Source organism: Ovis aries, chromosome 3, assembly GCF_016772045.2.
Source record: "Ovis aries strain OAR_USU_Benz2616 breed Rambouillet chromosome 3, ARS-UI_Ramb_v3.0, whole genome shotgun sequence".
NCBI lineage: Eukaryota > Metazoa > Chordata > Mammalia > Artiodactyla > Bovidae > Ovis > Ovis aries.
The window spans coordinates 5,521,548-5,536,967 of record NC_056056.1 but is presented as its reverse complement, the minus strand read 5'-3'; the positions used below and the strand labels follow the sequence as shown (position 1 = coordinate 5,536,967).

The 15,420-nt window shown below is 44.7% G+C and overlaps 1 protein-coding gene and 1 non-coding gene across 5 annotated transcripts in view; both read left to right on the top strand.

Moving 5' to 3' along the window:
• Positions 1-15,420, top strand: part of NUP214 (nucleoporin 214) — an 89,965-nt gene that overhangs the window by 55,763 nt on the left and 18,782 nt on the right. For all 4 annotated transcript variants that reach the window (XM_042248051.1, XM_012161064.4, XM_012161056.4 and 1 more), the window contains exons 29-30: positions 1,808-3,634; positions 5,408-5,478. In XM_042248051.1, the coding sequence (XP_042103985.1) occupies positions 1,808-3,634; positions 5,408-5,478 (1,898 nt within the window). The remainder of the gene's footprint in view (positions 1-1,807; positions 3,635-5,407; positions 5,479-15,420) is intronic.
• Positions 10,860-10,991, top strand: LOC114114257 (small nucleolar RNA SNORA48). The gene has a single exon (XR_003589087.1). It is a non-coding gene; the product is annotated as a small nucleolar RNA SNORA48 (small nucleolar RNA).

Here is a 15,420-nt window from a genome sequence, read left to right as displayed (position 1 = left end):
CAAATTCTTTATCACTGAGCCAGCTGGGACGCTCAGACCAACATCTACCAGCATGTTTTTAATGTTTAAAAGACTTTGAGGACCTATCAGAAACCAGATGTATTTTTTAAGTGCCTTCAAGTTCTCAGTTCAAAGTAATTGAGTTTACTTCTGTTTTAAAAAGAAAGCTTTTATTATAAAAGTGTTTATATTTTTTATTAAAGTAATATGTTCTAGAATTACACATTGTACCCTTAACCATTCAGTTCTATTTCCTTTTGGGATTTTTTGCTTCTACCTTTTCATTTAACACAATCCTTGTGAGTTTTCCAGTATTAGTGAGAGTCTTGTTTAAATGTCATTTTTAGTGGCTACATAATTTGTCATGCAGATGTGCCCTAATTTATTTAACCATCCCCCTCTTGAACGGTTCAGGCTTTTTCCAGGTTTTCCTATAATAAATAAGACAATGACCATCTTTCAACTTTTCCTTCAGCATGTACTTTTACGAGTGCTTTTCTGTGTGTCAGCCCAAGTGATGAACATTTTTTGGTAAAAAAGGGATCTCTTAAAATCTGCTAGAGGGATATTCGGGAGCTGAAAGCATACCAGGCATCTTAAACCCAGTCTGTGTGCGGCACTTAAAAGGTTGTTGATTTCATTCTGTCTTTTCTGTCTGGAGCAGTGATTCCTAAACGGTTCTGTCCACTTAGATGTGGACCACTTGAGGCCCACTCCTCTCCCGAGTCTCACTTTCTAAAAGAAAAACAGCTCAATGGTATAAAAAGATTGGCAAGAACAAAATAATTGTCAGAAATCCTAAATGAAATACATTAGGAATAAAACACAACAGAAATTCCATAACCATTTTCATTAATACTCGAACAGACAGCAATCCAGAATCACAAGCAACTCAGTACAACTTCAGTGATACAAAGAGGGGTTTCTGGAAGTTATCTGCAGATACCAGGGGCTTCGCAGTGTTCCCAGGTGTTTGTGATAGCTAGACTTCTTAAAACCACATGGAGCTAAACACCTCAACAGGCCCTTGCAACAGACCAGTTTCCATTTATAATATCAAATTTTAGTTTTCTTTGTTGACCACTTTTTTGACCAGGCCTTGTGAGTACTTTACCTACATTTTATTTCATCTTTGCAACAACTCTATGAGGTATAGCTATTATTATCTGTCTTCCAAATGGAGACACTGAAGCCCAGAGAAATCAGTTAACTTTTCCAGAGTGGCACAGCCAGCAAGTGGCAGAGCCCTCAGCCTCAGCCCCTCATGTCCTTGCCCAGCAGACCACGCTGCCACTGTGAGAGCACTCCGTGAGGAGAGCACTAGGAAGTAGCCCTGAATTGTAGGTAAGAAAGATGACCTGCGGATTGACACTTTGTTCATAGAAGCAAAAGAAAACCTACCGTACGGAATCAATTCCTTGTCTTGTCAAGAAGAGGTCCATAGGCTAGCATGTGCTGAGAATGTTACTCCTGAGACACACACATGGGAGGAAATGTGCGTGAGGCCCTTTTGTTTCTCTTGTGGACAACTAGGTTAACTTCAGGTACTCTAGATGCAAGTGTATTTGTTGTGACTTAATGGTGATGAGAAGAACGTGCGTTCCTCTCACCTCAGTGAGACGACTCAGTGCTCATGTTCCCACGGAGAAGCACACGTTCTGTCCCGCGCAAGGACAGTGCTGTCAGAACAGGCTGTCCTGATGAGGTCAAGGGAGGAGAGAGGCTCTGGCTTAGAGAAGTCAGTGAGGCTGTGGTCGGTCATATTTTGTGACACCCAACCCATCTCTTAATTTCTTTTTCTTGCCAGGGTCAGCACCCCCCACCAAAGAGCCAAGCCAGCTCGATGCATTCTCCTTTGGCGGGGGAGGCAAGCCTTTCTATGAGACCGTTCCTGAAAGCTTACCTTCCTCAGGGACGATAACATCAGCTAGCACAGGAGCAGCTGGTGCCGCGCCAGGAGAGTCCGCCCCACACAGCAGCAGACCCGCAGCCCCTTCTGGAATCTCTCTCTCCACTCCCACTGGCAAGCTGGAGGCGCCACCGTCCAAGCTGGGCGAGCTGCTGTTCCCAAGCTCCCTGGCGGGAGAGACTCTGGGAAGTTTCTCAGGACTGCGGGTCGGCCAAGCAGACGAGCCCACCAAGCCAGCCAGCAAGGCACTATCCCCAGGCGTGACCAGTGCCAGTGCACAGCCCACCAAGACCCCCACCGCCCCCTCCGGATTCAGTTCTCCCAGCCCTGCGGTGCTGGGGAAGCCCGCAGAGCCCCCCGAGACCACCTCTGCAGCCACCTCGGCAGCGGCACCAACAGCAGCAGCCAGTCCCAGCCCCAGCAGCTCCTCAATGGGCGTCTTTGGCAACCTGCCACTCACCAGTGCAGGCTCCTCTGGAGCTATCAGTTTTGGGGGCCTGTTTTTCAGTGGTAGCAAGACCAGCTTTTCATTCGGAGGCCAACCAACAAGCAGCACAGCACCCTCCTCCTCCCCGGCGTCCACTGCCACGCCCCTGCCCACGTCACTCCCCACCTTGTCGTTTGGCAGCCCCCTGAGCTCAGGGTCTGCCCCCACCCTGCCCACGGGCTCTGGTAAAAGCTCAGAAGCAGCTGCGTCATCGGCTCTGCCCGAGAAGCCAGGCAGTAATGAGGCCTCGACATCAACTGCCTCCCTCCTGGGGCAGCAGCCACCAACCCCGCTTCCCCAGGCTCCGCTTCAAACTCCCGACTCTGGGAAGAAAGAGCCTGCTCTCACCCAGCCTGCCATCAGCAGTCCTAGCACTGAAGCGGCCAGTACCAGTGTCCTGGTGCCTGCAGCTGAGGCTGCTCCAGCAGCCCCTGGGGTCCCAGACATCAAGACGGAAGCACTGTCCCCAGGCCCCACCGTCTCTGTGCCTGGGCCAGCCACCATCTCGGCACCTGGAGCCTCAAGCACCATCCCTGTGGCCCCAGAAACATCCAGACCTGCCACCACCTCCAGTGGTGTTTGCAGCGCTGCTCCAGGCCCAGCCACGGAGACCCCAGTGTTTGGGATGGCCACTTCTGACTCCTCTGTCTTCACTCAGCCTCCCGCTGCCAGCTCCAGCTCAGCTTTCAGCCAGCTCAGTAGCCACACAGCCAGCGCCCCCTCAGCGACCCCCATGTTTGGGCAGGTGGCCGCCAGCACCGCCCCCAGCCTGTTTGGGCAGCAGACGGGCAGCATGGCCAGCACAGCGGCCGCCGCGCCACAGGTCAGCAGCTCGGGGTTCGGCAGTCCTGCCTTTGGCACCTCCGCCCCAGGGGTCTTCGGACAGCCGGGTTTTGGGCAGGCCCCGGCCTTCGGGCAGTCGACCAGCAGCCCCGCAAGCAGCTTTTCCTTCAGTCAGCCTGGGTTCAGCTCTGTGCCTGCTTTTGGTCAGTCCGTGTCCTCCACCCCTACGTCCACCAGCGGGAATGTCTTCGGTGCCTCTTCGAGCACCAGTAGCTCCAGCTCCTTCTCATTTGGACAGTCGTCTACCAACAACGGAGGTGGGCTGTTTGGCCAGAACAACCCTCCTACTTTTGGTCAGAGTCCTGGCTTTGGTCAGGGAGGCTCTGTGTTTGGTGGCACCTCGGCCGCCACCACAACAGCGTCATCCTCTGGCTTTAGCTTCTGTCAAGCTTCAGGTAAGAACTTACGGGAGATTTTTCCTTGGTTGTCCTCCATATATGAAACATTTGCAACAAGTTTGCATTGCTTTGGAAATGAAAAGGAAGTGAGGGAAAACAGAAGAGATTCTGGAAAGTCTGTAAGAGGGCTTGGACACTTGCGGCCTTGGGCGTTTCTTTGGTCTAATCACTGGCTCCAGTCTTGCTTCTCCGCAAGTTCTCCACCAGAGTGCCAATTCCATGGGGGAGAAAAACAAGTTTAAAGACATGGCAAGTAATGAATGACTCATGAGTATGAAATGTTAAATTTGGAAGGTGTTTTAGAGGTCATAATGTCCAAGACTGTCAAGCCTGGAGGTGACTGGTCTAATGTCTTTCGGTGCCAGTGATGGAACCAGACCTAGACTCCAGAGCTCCTCACCCTAGCCCTTTGTTTCATTGTCTTCTGACACCATCTTGCATCCTAGAAGAGCAGATAGTGACATTTGAAAAGTTGGGGGTTTTTTTTTTCTATTTTCAATATAAGTTTTAAAAAATCTTTTAAGTTTTACAGTTTTTGAAAGTAAAATGTAATCCTCACTACTGCATGTCCCATCTTAGCAGCTGCTTTTGCTCCAAAAACCAATAGATGGGACACTCCCAAAATCTTTTCTAACCTTCCTTTCTCCATGGTTATCTTATGAAAGGCATTTCTTTAGCAGTCAGGCTCAGAGGGTGAGGGGGTAATCAAAGGTCATTGATTTCTTGGTGGGCAGGGATACAGATAACTGCTGGTTCATTCCTTTGATGATAATATACTTGAAGCTGGCTCACAATTTATTAGAAAGGAAGTGTATTCCTTCCTGTCTTCAGTAACTATTTGCTGAACCCCCAGTGTGTTCCACTACAGCAATGGATGCAAGACACAGTGATGCGAGATAGTTTTGAGATCCGCCTAATGCCTTGTGCAGAGGCTGGTCAGCCTGTTTGAGTGATGCGAAGTGTGACAGGTTGGTCTAAACCACAGGCAGAGAGAAGGTCTTGCGGGTCTTAGAAGAGAATAGGATATTTAACCCTATCTCTAGCGCATCTTTTGTTCTGCAGTTAAAACTTGAGAATCCTTGTCTACAATCAAAACTATTTCAATACAACCGAGTTTGTATTCAGTCCCTGTGAAAAACTCTTCCTTCCTGTGGTAACTAGGAGGGAAGATGCCTGCACAGCCTCCTCCAGCTGTGGTGGAGGCACTGAGGCCTGCCTGAGCTCCCCTACCTAGGCCGGTAGCAGGAATGGAGAATGGAACTCTTGCTGTCTAGCTCCTTGTCTGGGGCTCTTCTGCTACAATATATAGTTCTGCCTGGTTTCCCAGGCCCCGTTCAACCCAGCACCTAGAAGGAAGATAAACAGCTCTGCAAGAATCTGGCGCTGAGATTAGAGGAAACCAGAGAGTAGTCATACTCATGATATTAAGTCAGTCATTGGAAACACTTCTTAGCAGCTATGAGTCTAAGGAAAAGCTACTAAGAGTCCTCACCCCCACCCCCTGGGGTTTAGTAGAGACAAGGATTCAGTCCCTGAGGCTTTGAGACTTTTTTTTAACTGTTATAAAATTTTAGCAGTGAAAAAAAAGGTTTCAAAACTATTTGCCCGTAATTTTCTCCATTTCCTTGGTAGGGAAACAGATTTGACTCTTGAGATGATTTATTCTGAGGTACTTTCACATACATGAATGGCATTTAAAAACCGAAAAACAAAACTTTGATGTATAGAAGTTTCATTCAAATTAAACTTCTGTTTTCTTTTATTTTATAGGTTTTGGGTCTAGCAACACTGGCTCTTTGTTTGGTCAAGCAGCCAGTACCAGTGGAGCAGTCTTCGGCCAGGTAATGTGGGTATCTGCCTCTCTTCGGGCCGACACGGTCAGTCCCATTTGCGTTGCTCCTGTATAGAGGGTGTAATGTGTTGTGTGTCCAGCAAACAACACTGAGGTTTTCAAGCTCTGCCTTCCGTAGCTTCCTTGGGGTCACAAAAGTCTCTGCTTCTGATTTGAGAGAATCACTCCAGTGTTGATCCTTGTTTGAAAGTCCTCTCGGAAAGCACTTTAAAGCACATTGCCTGGTTTCTGTCAGTCTTCTGCCTATTGTGAGGCCAGGGATTGGCATCTATGGCCCGTAAGCGAAATCTGCTCCTTGGCCCTTTTTTTTTTTAAGTGGTTGTTTAAACAATAATAAGAATATGCAACAGAAATTGTAAATGGCCCCTGTACTAAGCAACATGTAGTCCAGGAGCTCCTTTTGGTGACCTGAGCTGTTTCCGTTTGTCTAGCTAGTGGTTATCTGTGTGCTGGGCCTGGTTTTTAGTGATGTACCCACATAGACTTAAAATCATTAGTGCTTGAATAAGGTAAGTGCTGTCATTATCCCCATTTGTCACATGAGAACACTGAGAACCCAAAGGGATTAAATTTACTGTTATAAAAGCTAGCTGCTTTTACTTTTGTTTGGTTTTAAATATGTGTTTATGTGTTTGGTTGCTTTGGGTCTTAGTTGTGGCATGCAGGATCTTTAGTTGCAGCGTGCGGGACCTAGTTCCCTGACCAGGGCTCGAACCTGGGCTCCCTGTGTTGGAAGTGCAGAGTCTTAGCTGCTGGACCACCAGGGAAGTCCCCAGTCCAACTGCTTTTATTCATTTATTTGTAATTAATTGTTTTGTCTTTGGTTGCACTGGGTCTTTGTTGCTGCTCTTGGGCTACTGTAGTTGCAGTAGGCAGGCTCCTCATTGCAGTGGCTTCCCTTGTTGCGGAGCACAGGTTCTAGATACACAGGCTCAGTAGTTGCAGCACATGAGCTTAGTTGCCCCCCTGGCATGTGGTATCTTCCCAGACCAGGGATCGAACCTGTGTCCCCTGCATTGGCAGGCAGATGCTGCTTTTAGATCATAGTACCTTCACAAGGAGTCCTTCTGAAGAAAGATGCTCTGACATATTGGAAATGACTGACTTTCTAAGGGTAGAATTGACATTTGTCCAGAAGCTGGAGAAAGTGGTGGCCGTGTCATATGCTTCTTCCAAGTCTTCAGTAGGAGATTTTCGTTTTCACCTTTCTCCTAAGAAGATGGGCTCTGCCCTAGTCAGTGATTCTTGACAGAAAGAAATAGAACTTCTGATTTTCAAGTTCCCCGGGGAAAACAGCTAAAAATAGCTAGATAAACCAAATAAACCATAGATTCGAAAGCACTTATAAGCTAACAAGGTATTTTACCACACCTTATTAGAGGCGAAATGGGAACCTGTAGAAGTGACTGGAGCACAGAAGCCAGTTCTGCCCTGAGAGCATTACTAGTCTGAGAGCACTCGGACTTCCTGTGTTAACAATCCCAAAGGACAGAGGGGCAGGCTTCACTCACACAGGCATGTGCAAAGTGGGAAGGCTGAAAGAGCCCCCGCCATGGTCCGCTGTGACTGCACCTCTCCGGTCTTGTCCTAAACATGCAGCCTGACCTGCTCCAGGGACGGCAGTGTCTCCAAGACGTCTGGCAGGACAGCACAGACTACACTGAAGAAGAGTAACTCTAGGCCTCCGGTAATTTTTAAGGACATTGATTCCCACACGTAAATTCGTCACAGCAGGAAATAAGGAGCTATGATCAAGAGCCAGAACAAACATGAGACACACATTTGCAAAGACTCCCTAGAATATAAAACAGCTGTGTTTTACATGTTGCAAAGAAATAAAGGACAGACTTGAAAATACCAATCAAGAATCAGAAATTACAAGAGTCATAGCAGCTTTGAAAAAGAAACGAATAGAACTTTGAGAAAACTGTTACAATTAAAATTTTAACTCAGCAGATCAGACCCAGCTGAAGAGAATAGTAATATACTAGATCACAGATCAGAGAACTTTCTCTGTGAAGGCCCAGATAATAAACATTTTAGACTTTGAGAGCTACTTACTGCTTCCGTCACAACTACTCAACTCCGCTGTCGGTGGCACAAAAGCAGCCAGAGGCTGCACAGGAGAGACTGAGCACGGTTACTTTCCCATGAAGCCTCATTTATAAAAGCAGGCAGCAGGCTAGATTCGGCCCGTGGGCTGGAGGTTGCAGACCCTTGAACTAGAAGATCAGGTTAAGTTATCTGGAATTCACCATGGAGAGCATAAAAGATGGAAAATACAAAAGAGAAAGCAAAAACGCTGAAAGAGGAAATCTAATGTACGTTTAATCAGAAGGAGAAGAAAAAGAATGTATGATATTAGAAGAGAAAAAGATTTCTAAAACCAACAGCAAACAGTAACCCACAGATTCTGAAGTCCAACATATACCAAGCAGAATGTATAAAAAGAAATTGAATCTAAGACCTGCCATAGTGAAACTGTGGAACTACCGATATAAAATATTAAAAGCACTCAGAAAAAGGACAGGTTCCCTTCAAGGCAGCAATGGTTGGACTAACAGCAGAGTTCTCGATGGTGGCAGTGAAAGCCAGACATAGCCCATCTACCCAGAATTTTTGAACCCAGCAAAAAAACATCTGTACATAATGAGGTGAAATCAAGACACTTTTCAGGCAGATCCTGAGAGGATATATGCCTAGCAGACCTGAAGGAAATTCTAAAGGATATTCTTCAGGCAGAAGGAAAATGTGACCTCACTAAAATTACAGCTCTCTTAATTTTAGGGTAAAACAAGCCATGAAATAGGAAAATTGTAGCCTGTATAACCAACAGAGTAATCATATTCAGATATAAACAATACAAGTCAAAAGGAAAAAAGACAACTGCACCCCCACCAGAATGGCTAAAATTGAAGGGCTGGTGGTACCCCAGTACCTGGGAGGAGGCAGAGCAGCTATAATAGAAACACAGCAGGAGTGAAAGTTCATAGAATCACTTTGGTGTCAAAACTAGATACATGGAACACCTGTGTATCTACTCCAGATAAGCAGACTGTATCTACTCTAGATAAGTAACCCACAAAATCAGAATGGTGGTTAGTCTTAGGACATAAAAAGTGAGGTCTGGGGGAGCCACCCAAAGTACTAACAGTGGTTGATGTCTTAAATGTTGAACATCATAAACACTTCTATGCCAAAATTCATTGAGCTCGCTACATATAAGATTGGGACAGTGCAGAAGCACACTGGCTGTGACAGATCGTGCAGAAGCACGCTGGCTGCGACGGACTGTGGAAAGAGTTTACACATGGACATCACCAGATGGAAGAATATAATCAGATTGATTATATTCTTTGCAGCCAAAGATGGAGAAGCTCTATACAGGCAGCAAAAACAAGACTGGGAGCTGACTGTGGCTCAGATCATGAGCTGATCTGTGGCTCAGATCATCATGTGGCTCAGTGGTTTCTAGGGAAAACCACTAGACCATTCAGGTATGACCTAAGTCAAATCTCTTAAGATTATACAGTGGAAGTGAGAAATAGATTTAAGGGGCTAGATCTGATAGAGTGCCTGATGAACTATGGACGGAGATTCGTGACATTGTACAGGAGACAGGGATCAAGACCATCCCCATGGAAAAGAAATGCAAAAAAGCTAAATGGCTGTCTGAGGAGGTCTTACAAATAGCTGTGAAAAGAAGAGAAGTGAAAAGCAAAGGAGAAAAGGAAAGATATACCCATCTGAATGCAGAATTCCAAAGAATAGCAAGAAGAGATAAGAAAGCCTTCTCAGCGATCAATGCAAAGAAATACAGGAAAACAACAGAATGGGAAGCACTAGAGATCTCTTCAAGAAGCTTAGAGATTCCAAGAGAACATTTCATGCAAAGATGGGCTCAATAAAGGACAGAAATGGTATGGACCTGACAGAAGCAGAAGATATTAAGAAGAGGTGGCAAGAATACACAGAAGAACTGTACAGAAAAGATCTTCATGACCCAGATAATCATGATGGTATGATCACTTGCCTAGAGCCAGACATCCTGGAATGTGAAGTCAAGCGGGCCTTAGAAAGCATCACTATGAACAAAGCTAGTGGAGGTGATGGAATTCCAGTGGAGCTATTTCAAATCCTGAAAGATGATGCTGTGAAAGTGCTGCACTCAATATGCCAGCACATTTGGAAAATTCAGCAGAGGCCACACGACTGGAAAAGGTCAGTTTCCATTCCAATCCCAAAGAAAGGCAATGTCAAAGAATGCTCAAACTACCACACAATTGCACTCATCTCACACACTAGTAAAGTAATGCTCAAAATTCTCCAAGCCAGGCTTCAGCAATACGTGAACCATGAACTTCCAGATGTTCAAGCTGGTTTTAGAAAAGGCAGAGGAACCAGAGATCAAATTGCCAACATGTGCTGGATCATGGAAAAAGCAAGAGAGTTCCAGAAAAACATCTATTTCTGCTTTATTGACTATGCCAACATCTTTGACTGTGTGGATCACAATAAACTGTGAAAAATTCTGAAAGAGATGGAAATATCAGACCACCTGACCTGCCTCTTGAGAAACCTATATGCAGGTCAGGAGCCAACAGTTAGAACTGGACATGGAACAACAGACTGGATCCAAATAGGGAAAGGAGTACGTCAAGGCTGTATATTGTCACCCTGCTTATTTAACTTCTGTGCAGAGTACATCATGAGAAATGCTGGGCTGGAAGAAACACAAGCTGGAATCAAGATTGCCAGGAGAAATATCAGTAACCTCAGATATGCAGATGACACCACCCTTATGGCAGAAAGTGAAGAGGAGCTAAAAAGCCTCTTGATGAAAGTGAAAGAGGAGAGTGAAAAAGTTGGCTTAAAGCTCAACATTCAGAAAACGAAGATCATAGCATCTGGTCCCATCACTTCATGGGAAATAGATGAGGAAACAGTGGAAACAGTGTCAGACTTTATTTTGGGGGGCTCCGAAATCACTACAGATGGTGACTGCAGCCATGAAATTAAAAGACACTTACTCCTTGGAAGAAAAGTTATGACCAACCTAGATAGCATATTCAAAAGCAGAGACATTACTTTGCCAACGAAAGTCCGTCTAGTGAAGGGTATGGTTTTTCCAGTGGTCATGTATGAATGTGAGAGTTGGACTGTGAAGAAAGCTGAGAGCCAAAGAATTGATGCTTTTGAACTGTGGTGTTGGAGAAGACTCTTGAGAGTCCCTTGGACTGCAAGGAGATCCAACCAGTCCATTCTAAAGGAAATCAGTCCTGGGTGTTCATTGGAAGGACTGATGCTAAAGCTGAAACTCCAATACTTTGGCTACCTCATGCAAAGAGCTGACTCATTGGAAAAGCATTTTATGCTTAAAATGGTACACTCTACCTGATTGGTGGTGCCTGTCTCATACCAGCCAGGGACAGAGCAACTCCTGTTTATCTGAGCTTGGCTTTTGGCTTGTGCCCATGCCTGCTGCATGCCCTGAACAGATAGGGGAGGGGAAGCTTAAATGATAAGTTTTATGTACATTTTACCACAGTATAGAAAAAGAAAAAATAGTTTTTGAAAAAGGATAGCCAGAGGACCATAAGTATATTCAACTGAATTAGTAACACAAACTAAAACCTCAAAGAGAGACCCTCCTGGAAGACAGCACACATTTTAAAGCCCAGCAATACTGAATGCCAGCGAGCATGCAAAGCAGCAGAACTCACATGTGCTCTTAGTCAGTGTACGTTGGCACAATCGCCTGGGAAAATAGTCTGGGATGATCGGGTAAAGCCCTGCAGTTCCACTCCTAGTTTGTTCTGTAGAGAAACTCATCTGTGCACTGGGATACAGTGTTATAAAAACTAGAGCCTGGAAGCAACTCAAATGGTTATGGATATACCATTGGGCAGATGAACTCGTATTATCCTGTAATAGAATGTTACCACATGGTGAAATATGGTTGCGAAAATGAACACATTAGAGCTGCATGGGTGATTTTCACAGGCCTGTTTTTTCTCTCTCCCACAGGCACAGTTTGAGCCAAGAGATTTAAAGCCCATACTGTGATAAACTCCATAATGCTTACTCCCCCCACCCCACCCCACTTTCACAGAAATTAGGGTTGCCATTGGAAAGGCTGGAAATTCAAGTCAGTTTTTTTGTTTGTTTGTTTGTTTTCTATCATGGCAGGGGCCTTATCTGTTATAGTCATTACTGTATCCCCAGTGCTTCAGACTATGGGTAGCACAAGACGAGTGTTATAAAAATGAATGAATTTTCAGGTCATAGGGGTATTCTCAGAAGAATTTAAGGATACAGGGTAGATTCTGGCCAGGATATAGAATTTCATTTTCTTCATAAGTCCAAGAAAAATCCAGTTAGTATGACTATCACACTGGTTTTATGAATGTTACAATTATCTAGTGCTGTTTAACCAATTAACTCCAAATATAGTAGCATTCTCTGGAGATTGGCTTGGTGGTTATTTCCCACCTTAACTGGAACTCATGGCTACAGCATCTTCATGTGGCTTCTCTATGTGGCCTGGGCTTCCTTAGAACATGGTGGCTGGATTCCAAGGAAGACTATTCCAAGAAAAAGGGAGCCATACAGAAGCTATCCTCAGAAGTTGCAAGCATCATTTATACTGCATCTTCTTATGCAAGGCTGTGTCACAGAGTCCCACCAAGCTCAAGGGGAGGGGACTAAACTTCACCTCTTGCTCTAGAAGAGCATTTAGGTCTGGAAATATTACTGTGACCATCTTTGGGAAATATACTCTGTCACATGGCCTGTCGAGGCATGGCAGAGAGCCTGTTGACTTGATTTCTAGAGAGGGGAGTTAGTTGTAGGTGACCTTGATGGTACAGCAGCCTTTGGGAGTAACTGTCAGGACTGGGTTTGGAAAAGTGGAAGACAGGCCTTGCTGAAGGAAGAATACTGGCTGGAGAAGAAGCCAGAGGAAGATCTTGGTAACAATGAGGGCAAACGAAAGACCAATAAACACACGAAAGGTAATCAATAGTATTAGAAGCATTAGGAAAATGAAAATCAAAACCACAATGAGGCACCACTCCACATCCACTAGGAAGGCTATAATTTAAAAGCAAACCAAAGAATAACATACATTGACAAAGATATGAAGAGACTGGAACCCTCATGTATTTCTGGTTGAAACGGAAAATGGTACAGCGGTTATGGAAAGCAGGTTCCTTGAAAAGCTAAACATACAACTGTCATCAGTTCAGTTCAGTCACTCAGTCGTGTCCGACTCTTTGCAACCCCATGGACTGCAGCATGCCAGGCCTCCCCATCCATCACCAACTCCCAGAGTTTGCTCAAACTCATGTCTGTTGAGTCGGTGATGCCATCCAACTATCTCATCCTCTGTCGTCCCCTTCTCCTCCTGCCCTCAATCTTTCCCAACATCAGGGTCTTTTCAGACGAGTCAGTTCGCGTCAAGTGGCCGAAATATTGGAATTTCAGCTTCAACATCAGTCCTTCCAATGAACACTCAGGACTGATCTCTATAGTCCAACTCTGTCATATGAGCCAGAAATGGTGCTCAGACACTTGTTCCTCAATGCTCATTGTAGCATTATTCACAATGGCCAAAAGATGGAAACAGCTCAGTGTTCATCGATAGGTGATTGGATAACCAAAATATGGTATACTCATACAGTGGAATATTATTCGGTCTTCAAAATGAATGAAGTTGTTCTTCACATCACATCACAGATAGATAAATTGTGAATACATTATGTTAAGTAAAATAAACCGTAGATAAAAGGACAAATATTATATGGTTCCACTTATATAAAATATTTAGAATAGGTAAATCCATAGAGCTGGAAAGTAGATCAGGGTATACCAGGGGCTAGGGGAAGGAGGGACCAGGGAGTGAGTTAGTGGTTATAGAATTTCGGTTATGTGATGAAAGAATTTTGGAAATAGTATTAATTGTTGCATAACATTGTGAACATAATTAATGCCATTCAGCTGTATATGAGAAAATAGGTCATATATATTTTACTACAGTTTTTAAAACTTAGATGTAATATACCATAACCATTGAATTTTATACTTTAAATCAGTGAGTTGTGTAGTACGTGCATTATATCCCAATAAAGTTCTTTAAAAAAGACTGGAGTCGGAAAGACTTGCAGGTTCAACATAAAACTGCTCTATTCACCCCTCCCACCCTTTGCTAAGAGTAAAGAAGTGAAGCAAAAAGAACTTGCAGTCTTGCATCCTCCTGCTCCCTAGAGCTGTTTAATCCAAGGGTGACACTGCAACTCAGCTGCCTCCTGGCTCCAGGCGCCAGCACGCACACAACAGACAACCCAGATCCCAAGCAAAGACCGTGCTGGGCTTACCTGGGGAGAGTTCACTCTAAATCTGTGAACCATTAGCTCCTCACTTTAGGACAGAGATGAAAGAGTGGTCTCTCACTCTCCGGGGAAATTATTAGCAGTCTTCAGTCACCACAACACTGTTCTTCTATGTTAAGTCCACTGTACCTAACAAACAAATTCGGTAACATATGAAGAGGTAAAACAAAAACGGGGACCTGCCGTCGTATTTTAGAAATCAGCAAAAAAATAATAATAATAAAATAATAACCTACAGATGATCCACGTATTGGAACAAGCAGGTATAATAACTATTGTGCTCAGGTATTTACAGGAAAATAAAAGAATGGTTGAATAATGAATCTCAGCAGAGAAATGGAAATTACGAAAACGGTCAATTCGTATCGGAAGTTTCAGTACAGTATCCAATATGATTCATTTAACAGCAGAGGAAATACTACAGGAGAACAATGAACTTGAAAACACGTCAGTAGAAATTACCTGAAACGAAGCTTCAGTTCAGTTCAGTCGCTCAGTCGGGTCCGATTCTTTGTGACCCCATGAATCGCAGCATGCCAGGCCTCCCTGTCCATCACCATCTCCCGGAGTTCACTCAGACTCACGTCCATCAAGTCAGTAATGCCATCCAGCCATCTCATCCTCTGTCGTCCCCTTCTCCTCCTGCCCCCACTCCCTCCCAGCATCAGTCTTTTCCAGTGAGTCAACTCTTCACATGAGGTGGCCAAAGTACTGGAATTTCAGCTTTAACATCATTCCTTCCAAAGAAATCCCAGGGCTGTTCTCCTTCAGAATGAACTGGTTGGATCTCCTTGCAGTCCAAGGGACTCTCAAGAGTCTTCTCCAACACCACAGTTCAAAAGCATCAATTCTTCGGCTCTCAGCTTTCTTCACAGTCCAACTCTCACATCCATACATGATCACTGGTAAAACCGTAGCCTTGACTAGACAGACCTTTGTTGGCAAAGTAATGTCTCTGCTTTTGAATATGCTATCTAGGTTGGTCATAACTTTCTTTCCAAGGAATAAGCATCTTTTAATTTCATGACTGCAGTCACCATCTGCAGTGATTTGGGAGCCCCCAAAAATAAAGTCTGACACTTTCCACTGTTTCCCCATCTATTTCCCATGAAGTGATGGGACCAGATGCCATGATCTTCATTTTCTGAATGTTGAGCTTTGAGTCAGCTTTTTCACTCTCCACTTTCACTTTCATCAAGAGGCTCTTTAGTTCCTCTTCACTTTCTGCCATAAGAGTAGTGTCATCTGCATATCTGAGGTTATTGATATTCCTCCCAACAATCTTGATTCTAGCTTGTGCTTCTTCCAGCCCAGCATTTCTCATGATGTACTCTGCACAGAAGTTAAATAAGCAGGGTGACAATATACAGCCTTGACGTACTCCTTTCCCTATTTGGATCCAGTCTGTTGTTCCATGTCCAGTTCTAACTGTTGGCTCCTGACCTGCATATAGGTTTCTCAAGAGGCAGGTCAGGTGGTCTGTATTTCCATCTCTTTCAGAATTTTTCACAGTTTATTGTGATCCACACAGTCAAAGGCAT